We start from the raw sequence: 12,214 nt of genomic DNA on the forward strand, positions 1-12,214 counted from the left end.
TAATGAGACTAAAGCCTTATTGAGTTGTGAAAAATGAATTTAATCAAAAAATCGTATTCTCAAAAATGATCGCTCATGAAAAATGGACCATAATAATTTTTATCGCCCATGAATAAAGTGTTTTTTATTGATTAATTATTTTAAATAGTACAGATAATTATTTTTAAAAATAATGATTTTCAAATCACTTATTGTTTTTTTTGAAAAACGGAGTCAAAATATACGTGTATTGTCAAAAGTCAAAAATGAAAAAAAAAGTATATATTTTCAAAAAGATGATGAAATGCAGCGTCTATTCTGAACCGTTGGATCAGCACCCAACTTGGGGTCCTGGTCTCACGTGATGACGGTGATGACGGGGTCTATCTTTTCCTGATCTCCTTTGATCTTTTCGTACGATTTCTCTGGACACCATCCGATGGGCCACTTTATGGTTTGTGGTCGCTAACCTCCGCTTTACTTTTCTTAATGCTGAAGGCATATTAAAATACGTATAAAATTAATTAACAAAAATTCTTGAGACATTTTTAAGCGATCAAACAAAATCATAAAACTCCTAGACATTGACATTTTCATGTAATCATTATACGTAGTCGGCAAGGAATTAAGGGGTTTGATAATAAAAAAAAGGAGCATTACTTGACATGAATTCTCAAAATTCCGTGAGATTTTGTGACATGCGAAAACCTCGACTTGTGGAATGATCGACTGATGGGACGAAGCTCGAAGAGCAAGCTCGACGAAGGCTCGGTATGCTTGAAATTTCCTAACTTTTTCGCAGTGCCTTGACAAAAAAGGATGAGGAAGATGTTAATGGATAGGTCAAGGCTGGCTATGCACATTAAAGTAAGCAAGACTAAGCAACCGCATGTTGGTGCCCACGAGAGAATAAAGGGAGATGCGTGCAAGCGCAACCTTTCAGCATGTTATTTTTCCATATTGAATTGGTCATTTAGGTGGATTAATAAATAATTAAAATAAAATGAAGGCACAAAAGGTCCCGACAAAAGCGATTTTTTTCCCGGCGGATGTACTCTTACACACGAGTCGATTGCTTTTGTAGCTTTTGCTAAAAATATCGTTGGAGGAAATAAATTATTCTTTAATTAAAATTAATCATGAGGAGCAAGGGGATGTAGCTCACATGGTAGAGCGCTCGCTTTGCATGCGAGAGGTACGGGGTTCGATACCCCGCATCTCCATTCTCCTTCTCCTTATTTTTACATTTTTTTTTTTTTTGAGAATAATGTATTTGGAATTAGAATATATATATATATTAGTACAAAAACTAAATTAACCGATAAAATTGAACGAGCATCACTTCTTCACTAAGGCCATGTTTGTTAACATTCAACATTCTTTTTTTTTTTTGTTTATGAACAAAATTTCTATTTTTTTTTAGGAAACAAAGAAAAGAATAGAAATGTGTTTGTTCTAAATCTATTTTTTTTTTTTCCCAGGAACACATTTGGAACACATTAGAAATGCGTTTCTTGTTTCTAGAACAATTTTTAAGAACAAATTTTCTATCTCCTCTCTTTTTCTTCTTTTCATTTTCTTTTTTCTTTGGCCAATCGTCGGCCTCGGCCAATGGCCGGCGACCGGCCGTCGAGGGCCGATGATCTCACCAGAGCATCGGCCGGCCCCGGCGAGCCTCGCTGTGGCCGGGCGAGGCCACCAGCCAAAAGAAGAAAAAAAAAAAAAAATTAAAAAATTAAAAAAAATAAAAAAACATTTATCTAAACGTGTTTTTGTTTATTTTTATTTCCGAAATAAATTTATCAAACACCTTCTTCCGTTCAAAATGATTTCTCGAGAAAAAAATAATTTTTTCTATTTCTATTTTTTGCAATAATTTTTTAACAATTTTTACTATAAAAAAATAATTTTTTAACAGAAACGTTACCAAACACGCTCTAATTAACTTTTCGTCTCTTTTCAAAGAATATAATCTCTCTAAATATATCCACACCAAGCCAAATCACTACTATTAATTATTATTATTATTATTGGTTTTTTTATTTATGGATTACTTTTTATTTCTCCTTCTTGTAGTCCTGGCTGAAGTAGGGGCTGAAACCTCGAAGAACCAGTTCGTCTTCCGCCAGGCGCTCCACCCCATCTCCTCGCTTATCTCGTCGTCGTGGTTGGTGCTGTACGTGGAGATGCAGTGGCGCTTGTAGAACCTGGTGATCTCCAGAAGCTCGAGGTGCAGGGGTTCGGAACTGCGCCGAGTTCGGAGGTCTCAACTCGGCTCCGAGGGCAGAACCGAAGAGTAGAGTCGCTGGTTTTGAAAGGAAGAAGCTTTTGGAGATCAATCCTTCGTCGATTCACTCAAGAACTGTCCCTTTCGCTGCTTTGCTCGCCATCCTCTTGTGGTCCAATCCAGGTATCGTTGTAGCGCCGTAGTTGTCTCGCATTTCTTTTATGTGGAGCAATGACATAGATTTAGCTTCAGTTTTCATTCGGTAGTTTCTGTTGAACATATTTGAATGTGATTCGTACCTATTTCCGCTTCTGCATTCCGCATGTTTGGTCAATGGGAGGGAATTCCTGGTGTTCGTTTTTTTAGGGGAAATGGTTATTGAAAATGTGAAGGGTCTCATGAACTCCGTCTTGTTATCCTCTGAGGCTGCTCATAGGACTAAGACCCAGAACTTTAGGGTGAAAGTAGCATCTTATTGAGGATGTACTATTGATTTGATCCTGTTGTGGTCGCATGATTTTAAGTCGCTGATTCGCCCTCATGTTTTGGTCACTAAAATGAGATGCCTGTCATATGTTTGTGAAGATGCCTGAATGAATATCTGCGTAGTGTCTTCATCAGTCTATATGCAAGATATTCATGGCTTACTTAAATCATGATGCTATATTGATTTCATCTTGCTTACTGTCGATCTAATCAATCTGAGTAATTTTAGCATTATGTGTGCTCATTTGCCTCGTTGATTGTGAGTAATATTAATTTTTACTTTGAACCAGATTGAGTTTTAGAAAGTAATAAATCTCTGTTCTGGTCTTGTTTTACTCAAATTTGGGAAGTTTTCTAGATCAAGCAGAGATCAATTGATGGGTAAAACTGATGGTTGAAGTTGGCAGATATAGGCAGAAGTTTGTAGAAATAAAAACAGGGTTTGCTACTTTTGTTGACCCTTTTAAAGTTGTAGGGTTTGCTGTGATTCATTTTTTTTAGAACTACTCCTTGTGCATTGTCTGGATGGTTTTATAAACCATTAGTTATGCATTATGTTTTAATTCACTTGTGGCTGATTTGCATGTTTTCATAATTATCATTTTCCGTCTATCAATTTGCCGTTAATTGGACTCAACTTCTCTTAGGAAGTGGGCCATTTTAATCTTTCCTATGATGCTGATTTCGCATGATTTGCACATCAATTGGACTCAACTTTCTTGTGATGTGCATGATAGAAATCTGTCATAAAAAAACAAGCTAAGACAAGCTTAGGAGAGTTCGTGATCTTGTGATCAAGTACCCCTAAACCTGACCTTTTCCCCCTTTAACTTCGAGGGCGGCGAGATCGGGTCGCGACATTTGCTGTTACCGCCACTCTCTTCATCGAATTGGACAATCAGTTTTTTTGGCCTTTCATTATGATATGTTGATTTTCTTTTATGTTGTCTCGCAGCATATTGTCAGTTAATTGCTTTGCCGAGGGGGCTTGCTGTCTGGCTTTAGCTTCAATGTCTGTAACTTTCGTGTTTATATTCATCTTGGAAGTTCAGAATTACTTTTAGTTTGCAATGGATCTACTTGTTTATTAACCTAGTTTGAATAGTATGCCTTATGTCCTCTGTTTTGATGAGGTGTAATTTGCAAAGCAATGTCATTTGTCTAAAAATTCGATATAGTTTTTTCAGTCTATGGACATGCTCGAAGTTCTCTATCTTGATTTCTCTTGCCCTTTGTTTTTTCGGTAATTTCCATGACTTGACTTTGGCGTTTCTGTTGGTTTCTAGATTGGACTGCTTCTTGTTTTAGGTAGATTAATTGGATGGACAATGTTTATAGTTGTTGACATTGTTTGCCCTTTGCTCACAAATTTGACAGAACAATTTGACATGGGGTGGCTAATGTCTCATGATCCTTTTCTCTTTTTCCTTGATGGAAAACACCCATATGGTGTAGCTTGGTCCACTGTCACAATATGTTGCTTTTCACATAAACTAACAAACAGTGATCGTCTGTAAACTTACACGTACAGTCCTGTATTGCCTTATGGCTGAAGATTAAGTGTATGTTAACTTGCTTATGTAGATAATGAACAGAGGAGGAGGAGCAGGAGCAGGACTAGGTAGTGGGAGCGGGCCCACAGCTGCTGCAGCAGTTGCAGCTGCCCAGAAGCAGAAGACACTCTTACAAAGAGTTGAAAATGACATTGGCAACATTGTCGACAATTTCAGTCATCTTGTGAATGTCGCCAGAGTATGTATACATTTCTCCTTGCCATCGTCCAGTCTGGAAACCTTTATCCTTCTCAGTAACAGTCATAACTACAGTTGAGATTATCCATGCTTTTCCTTTGTGTGTGGCTAGATGGAACATTGACAAGCCATCTCTTTGTCACTTATCGACTACCATGTAGTTTGAGGTCTACATTTGCTTCAGTGTATTGACTTGATGCTGGACTTAGGTATCGTGAAATTATGTCAACAGATAGGAGGGCAGGTTGCTTGGGCTCTTGTAAGCTGCTGAAATTGGGAAAGATGTATTGTTTCCATGATCTTGTTCTTCATGAATGGAGGATTGAAATTTTTTATATATATTCCAAATGGAAAGAAATCCATTTTAGATCTTAGAAGGCTGTTGTGATGGACCTTTTGATAATGAAGATTGGAGACCTAATATCAGAAATTTTTAAGATGTCGTGGTGAGGGGATACAGACTGATAAAGTATGGATAATATTCAAAATGTGGATGTTTACTTCCTGATACCAATGCTTTCAAAATTATGAGCTTAGATCAAGGAGATGATAAAAGTAAAGTTTGTCCTTGCCATTCTAGAGATTCAAGTAGCATGTACAAAGTAAAGTTTGTCCTTGCCATTCTAGTGATTCAAGTAGCATGTATACTCTGAGAGATTTTTCTTTATATAACATGTGAAGAGATATTACTCTTATTGAAAATAAAAGAACATTTGTTCTATATTTTTGTCTTCAATTTGAAATTTCCAAACTGGGAGGGGTTTGATATCTGAAGAGCATCCATTGTGGTATTGACTCAGTCTTCTCACTTGTGACAGGTGAATGACCCTCCAGTCAGAAACTCACAAGAAGCTTTCATGATGGAGATGCGTGCAGCAAGAATGGTAAGATTTGGACTTTAATCTGAATTGAGGCTTGGCCATTTAATTATTGTAACCAACAAAGGATAGTTAATTCTGCTCATTAACTTAAAAAGCAGTTCATGTTTGGCATATATGTTTACCACATGTCAATTTGGTAATCCTCTGCTGAATCCATGAGAGACTCAAAATTTCAGGGCTATGAGACTTCTAGAAAATGGATGTGGGATTTCTTTTTCATGATAATGGGAATTTCATTATCTCAGAGATTGCGCTTGCCACACGTGTATTAGCATTTAGCAATAGCAATAACCATAATGTGAAATGACCCTCACAATCTGGATTTTCTGTATAGTTTAAATGAACTTGAGGGAACACAAATTGTCAATCCAAAAATAGTTACTCAAATCGCAAAATGCAGGTGGCTAAGTATGATTAGCTTTTCAAGGAATATGGTGAAGTGGCGAGAGCATCTTTCTATAGTTCAAATGAACTTGGGGGAAAATAAGTGGCATAACCTTGAGATTAGTTACTTGAATAGGTGATGTGTGTGATTAAGGACTAAAAACTTTTCAAGGAATATTATTAAGCGGTGGAAGCACCTACTTGTAATGCTTCAGAAATTTTAACCCTGGATCGATCTTCTTCTTTACTTTCCAAAGCTTATCAAAGAAGCAGCTTCTCTGTGCTCATGTATTTGTCTCCTCTGCCATTTGATGCATGTATGTGAAAAAGGTTCAAGCGGCTGATTCACTGCTGAAATTGGTATCGGAGCTGAAACAGACTGCCATATTTTCAGGATTCGCATCTCTAAACGACCATGTTGAACAGAGAATCGTCGAGTTCAACCAACAAGCCGAAAAATCGGATCGTACATTGTCTAGAATTGCGGAGGAGGCAGCCGCCAGTCTCAAAGAGCTCGAATCTCATTACTACTCTTCGTTGCAGAGGACGACTCATCCCACCGAATCTTAGTGGAACATGGCTGTGATCTTGTGTATTAATTGTGGGGATTATTGTGACTTGTTACTTATCTTGAAGCTAACAAAAGCTATGTACACTACATGGAGCTTCTAGGGTATTCTTTAACTTCAGCAGGGTGATTGAGAGGCTTTCTCTTGCCGTTCCAGAGCCATGTGAGGGGATGAATTTGATTATCTAAATAAGGAGTATTGAGGAGATATTTGACTTTGGAATTCGTCCAATAAACTTGTCGATGACTACTCAGTGCAAATCTCTCTCAGCAAAGAGATTAGCAACTTGGACTTCAAGTCATTGCGTTTGTCTCCTGTACTTCTATGTCTACGAATTTGCAGCTAAAGGTTGGATGAGATGGAAAGCTTTTACATAATTGCTGCCATGTGATTCCCCGGTCCTAGCGGAGATGACCTGCATTGGATTGAAATAGAGCCCGGGGCTTACTCTCTTCTCAAAAGCTGGTCCATAAAACCACTTGCTCTCTACGATAGCAAAGAGGCCTTTAGTTTTTTTATTGCATGCTCCGTTTACTGCGCAGGAATTTTTGCGATTTGAAAACTATTTTTAAAGAAGTCATTTTCTAGAAAAATAGTAATATTTTCCGGAAGTTGATTGAAGTTTGAAAATGAACTGTAGATTAGTTTTCCGTCGCTTGGAAATGATGGCTTAACTTTCTTTCCTAAAGAAACACGCACCATTCACATTGCGCATGTACATGGATAAAAAATTCCGTTGCTTTGGCAGTCTATAAATAGAATTTGGTAAAAATTTAAATAGTATCATTCATTAACTAGACTTTTAAAGTAATTGAATATGTTGATTTTGAGTTAATAAAGCTAAGGCTCATCTCATTTTATTAGACCTGGGCCCGGCCGACGAGGTCCCGAAGACTTGGACATGACTGTCGAGATCTTGAGCATGGGGTGTTAAGGTCTTGGGTCAAGTCTCGAGGGACTGAGACCTAGTCGCTATGATCCCAAACCCGGGTGTTGAGGACCCCACTTTGGTCGAAGACTAGGCCTTGACCTTAGGGGACTTGAGCCTTGCTATTGAGGTTCCAATTTTCTTGGGCCCAGCCGTTCGGAACTTGAGCATGGGCACTGGAGATCGGGGCCGAATCTTGATAGATTGATCTTGAGCATTGGTGACTTGATTGTAGGAGTTGAGTAGTCGGGCATGGATGCTGGTGACTTGGGCATGGACACTGGAGTTTTAAGTCTGGCCTTGAACGACTTGGACCAACCTCTTTGCACCCTGGTCTGGCTCATCTGGCCCTAATGGACATTGATCATAAGTTATTGCTGCTTTGTTGACTCTATTTAACACATTTGGCATAAAATTATACATAACTTTTATTACATGTTATATAATTTACCACATTTCGTTAGTAAATGAAAATTTGATTGAGTAAAATTATGAATGCTTGTAGAGCCTGGATCTTCAACCAATGTTAGTGGTTCATCCGTGTCTTTATTTAAGTTGTACACTAGTGTGGAATAATCTTACATTTTTATTAGTATTGTGATGAGACAATAATGACGACGTCATTTGACGGCAATTTCGATTCAAATTAATATTCTATCATGGGCATGAAACTCAGTAATTGACGATACTAGTCATATGTTCCTAATATTTAATTTAATTTTCTATGAAAAAGAAAAAACTCGCGACGCTTTTTTTGCCAACAAAATTAACTTATTTGCTATCCAATCCGAAAAAGAAAAAAGAAAAGATTTGCTTTAGAATCCTGCTTAAAATGAAACCTCGTCTCAAAACCCCAGAACGCCCAAACCCACATGCCGTTTTGGAGCGGGACAGCGCCTCCTCCTCCTCCATTGCCCTAACCATGGTAGAGCGCTCGCTTTGCATGCGAGAGGTACGGGGTTCGATACCCCGCATCTCCATTTCTCCTTTTTTTTTTACCTCCTTCTTTCTCATTTATTTTTGAACAATTTGAGAGAGAGAGAAAATTTGAGAATAATGTATTTGGAATTAGAATATATAATTTAGTACAAGAACTAAATTAACCGATAAAAATTGAACAAGCAACACTTCTTCACTAGTTAACTCCTCGTCTCTCTTCTAAGAATATAATCTCTCTAAATATATCCACACCAAGCCAAATCACTACTACTACTACTATTATTATTATTATTATTATTATTATTATTATTATTGGTTTTTTATTTATTTATGGAGTATTTTTTATTTTTCCTTCTCGTAGTCCTGGCTGGAGTAGGGGCTGAACGCCTCGAAGAACCAGTTCGCCTTCCGCCAAGCGCTCCACCCCATCTCCTCGCAGATCTCGTCGTCGTGGTTGATGCTGTACGTGGAGATGCAGTGGCGCTTGTAGAACCTGGTGGTCCTCTTGCTCACCTCCACCTCCCTCGCCGTCTGCTCCAGCATCCCCTCCACGCTCGGCAGCTTGAACTCCCCCGCCGCCAGCCGGCTCAGCCACTTGCACCCCAGCTCCGCCGAGTGCAGGTTCGACACGCTCTCCAGGTACCCCACGAACGCCGCGTTCGGGATCAGCGGATGGATCATCCCCCTGCAGCACGCATCGGTTTTAATTTCCGGCGCCGCCGACGAGGGCTAGTGCTCTCTAGCTAATATGAATTGGTGGTTACCTGTACAGGGGCATGACGCCGGAAGGGAACTCGACGAGGCTGCGGAAGGGCTCCGGCAGGATGGACTTGATCTTCTGCTTGCCCTCGAAGCCGGTGGCCAGCGCCACAACGTCGGCCTCCACCCGCGTCTTGTCGTCGAACTCGATCCCTCCTTCCCAGAACCACCACTTGGACGGCCTCCTGAACACGATCTTGCCCTTCTCCGCCTCCGCGAAGAAATTCTCGGGCACGATCGCCATCTGGCACGAGGCGTAGTCTTCCTCGAACGGGTGCTCCGGCTTCAGGCCGTACTTCGCCAGGGGCATTTTCCACAGCAGATAGGACTCGATGAACTTCGAAACTCCCCGCCTCTATCGAACATCGCGAAGAATACTCAGATTGTCAGTGCTCATCCCAATCACAGTGCGAAAAACATGCGACCTCGATATGTTTAGGGAAAAAATTGAAACGGGTTGAACTCACCAGAGGGGTGAAAAGGAGGCAAAGGAGGGTCTTGAGGAGAGACTGGCTGGGCCTCTCGTGGAGGAACTGGGAGAATCTGGTGGAGTAGAACAGGAAGAACGGCAATCCCCAGACCCAGTAATGCGGCACGATCCAGTGCAGCGTCCTCACGATCATGGTGCAGGGCTGCCCTTCTGGCCCTTTTGCGATCCAAAACAACAAAGCAGAGAATATCAACACCCATACAGTTCAACAAAAGATGCATCGAACACGATCCAGTGACAAAGATCGTTCCCTATTCATGCGCAATCGGTCTGGCAATTCCTAGATAGGTTATGGAGATGGGCTCATCGTCCCGAACTCGGCCGGATCTGGGACTGGTCGTGTTCGAGCGGCGAAAGCCGCCTTGTCCAAAGTCCAACAAGGAGAAACTTCCGAACCTCGGAACCAGACCGACGAGTCTTCACGGTCATAATCGGGTTGGCCCGATCGCCCTCCACTCGACCCGATTGACCCCTAGGGAGCCCGTTCGACAGATCTCACACGTGCGAACGAACGACTTTCTAGCCCCGACCGCGACGTGCGAAAAGACAAAGACAACGTGGGGCAAGTGGAAAGGGAACCGCACGGAAAAGGAGAGTCGAAACAGCAAGCAGACGAGCATGTGATTCAGATTTATGCTCGGTGGGAGCCACGAGCGCAAGCGTCCTTGTCTCGTCTTGTCACGCCTTTCGAAGTGAAAAGTCAGGGCTGACTTTCTAGGGTTTACACCCGTGTGGTCGTGTGCGGTCGAGGACTGGCGTTTCCATCCTTGTCCGTTGCGGTCAACGGGAACGAGGATAAGACAATTCACTGTTAGCTCATCCGGTTTCCGTTTGAACCGATCCGGGACCGACGACCGGGGTTTGACTTTGCTTCCCTTTTTTCTAATTTTTGCGTGATGTACGCGTGCATGACATGACGTCAGTTCCATGCATTTTCCATCTTGCCACGCCAGCTTTTTTATAAACACGAAAGAAGGCCGGCCTAAATTTAATGACCAAAGTGGAAAAATGATTAGGTGCTGGCTACGGGAACATTCCTTTTCCTACGGTTTATATTTGTGGTGGTTTCCATTTGCGGTCATGACAAGATGTCCAAAAGTATTTTCTAACCGAGTTATAAGGAAGGTCGAGATGAAAGAATGTTTTTCTCAAATTTCCTCGATTTATAGTAAGTTTTCGAGCGCGATTCACGAAAGAGAAGAGGGAGATTGATGTCATGGAAAGATGGATTGGTGGGTATATGCATGTGTATGTGTATATACCTTGGTTGGCCTCGGCGCACTCCATGGCCAAATCGATGGCAGACTTTTTGTAGCCAACGACCACAACCTTCTTTCCTCGGAGAAGTTGAGTGGTAGCTTCCTGGTCCAGCTTCGAGTAATCCATGGAGTGCATGACTTTGCCTTGGAACACCTCCGGCCCTTTGCCTTTTGGGAAGACCGGCATCTTGGGTATGTCCCCGTATTTCCCGACGCACATAACAAGAAACTCAAAGGCATACAACTGCACCAGTGATTTTAAATTCTCAGACATGTTGTATATCATAAACCTTCACGATCGATTGATTGATCGATAACTAGCCCTTCGCTAGGTTTTCATTCAAAGCAAAGAACATTGGAATACCGAGAAGGGTATATAGTGTTGAAAATTCTTATCATGAGGAGCTTTTCTTTGTGAATTTACATAAGTCGTGAATCAACTAGTTTTACGAGAGTTTAAACCTTTTTAAGAAAATTCGCAGTACGCATCACTTAGCAAAAATAGAAACTTTACTTCGTTGACTATTTGTAAGGATTTTTTTCCCTCAAATAGCCAAACAAAATCATGCAGTACGAAGCAAATGACATGTCTTGGTCTTTATTTTGCTTTTCATGAAACCCTAGCAGGAGATGAAGAGAACTGATGCTCATATGTTGTAAATGTATTCGCTATATACCTGAATAGTGTCTGAACCGGTTTGCACAGCAACCTCCCAAACCGGCTCACCCGGCAACAAACTTCCATACGATCCACCATTATCGGTGATCTTCTGGTCGCCCATAAAGCGAACCCCCACCACCTTTGAGTTGAACCTCACACACTTCAACAGATCAAAGTGTTTAGCATAAGCTTCCACGTAATCTACGATCTCAGCATGCGATGGGAAGCTTGAATTATCTCTATCGGGCCATGGGAAATCAGAAAACTCATAATCACAACGAAGCGATTGAAGTTTAGTCGAACTATAAGAGCAATGTTTCCAAACACCTCCGATCGAATCGGTGGCCTCGAAAACAATCGGCTCATGACGGGCTAGCTGTTTCGCAGCAGCTAAGCCGCTCACCCCGGCCCCGATGATGCCAATTTTCGAGATTTGGACGTTTCTATCAGCACTAGCCATAATGGGGTTAGCTCAAAATGGGCTAAAGGTTAGGGTTTTCCCGGATGGAATGGGGAAGAGCGATGGAAATGAGGGTTTTCTTGTATAGCTGCTCAATCTGTGTGCAAATATGAAGAGAGATGGGGTGTATTTATAGGGGGCATTTTGCATTAATATGGTGCAAAAAAGGCACGTGAAATGGACTTCTAGAGAGAGAGAAAGAGAGAGATGTTTGGGAAGGGATGAGCACTTACGTTTAGAATCATAAAAAGGGTTGTGTTGACCGACGATGGAAATTAACAAAAGTATTACTGGGCGCTTGTTCTAAATTCTTTAGTGAGTGTATGCGAAGTTGGTCCGTCTTGATGGGGAAGTTCCGGGAGCTTGCTGAGGAGATTTCGTCCCTCGTGATTGAATTTTCTCCTCTTTTCGTTTATTTTCCAAGGCTGAAGGAGCTTGTGG

At 41.2% G+C, this 12,214-nt stretch overlaps 2 protein-coding genes and 1 non-coding gene across 3 annotated transcripts; 2 read left to right on the top strand and 1 right to left on the bottom strand.

Annotated features, from left to right (window-relative positions):
- Nucleotides 1-1,129: 1,129 nt before the first annotated feature.
- TRNAA-UGC lies at nt 1,130-1,202 on the top strand. Its single transcript has one exon. It is a non-coding gene; the product is annotated as a tRNA-Ala (tRNA).
- An 847-nt stretch (nt 1,203-2,049) lies between these two features.
- Nucleotides 2,050-6,574, top strand: LOC104438002 (mediator of RNA polymerase II transcription subunit 22b). Its single transcript, XM_010051059.3, has 4 exons — nt 2,050-2,389; nt 4,277-4,444; nt 5,262-5,327; nt 6,039-6,574. Exons 2-4 carry the CDS (start codon nt 4,280-4,282, stop codon nt 6,276-6,278), a joined length of 471 nt encoding a protein of 156 aa, XP_010049361.1. The 5' UTR covers nt 2,050-2,389; nt 4,277-4,279; the 3' UTR covers nt 6,279-6,574.
- A 1,874-nt stretch (nt 6,575-8,448) lies between these two features.
- LOC104438003 (probable flavin-containing monooxygenase 1) lies at nt 8,449-11,858 on the bottom strand. Its single transcript, XM_010051063.3, has 5 exons — nt 11,330-11,858; nt 10,656-10,896; nt 9,371-9,549; nt 8,909-9,258; nt 8,449-8,829 (listed from the first exon to the last, which is right to left on the bottom strand). Exons 1-5 carry the CDS (start codon nt 11,771-11,773, stop codon nt 8,487-8,489), a joined length of 1,557 nt encoding a protein of 518 aa, XP_010049365.1. The 5' UTR covers nt 11,774-11,858; the 3' UTR covers nt 8,449-8,486.
- Between the last annotated feature and the right edge of the window lie 356 nt (nt 11,859-12,214).

This window comes from Eucalyptus grandis, chromosome 3 (genome assembly GCF_016545825.1).
Source record: "Eucalyptus grandis isolate ANBG69807.140 chromosome 3, ASM1654582v1, whole genome shotgun sequence".
Taxonomy (NCBI): Eukaryota; Viridiplantae; Streptophyta; class Magnoliopsida; order Myrtales; family Myrtaceae; genus Eucalyptus; species Eucalyptus grandis.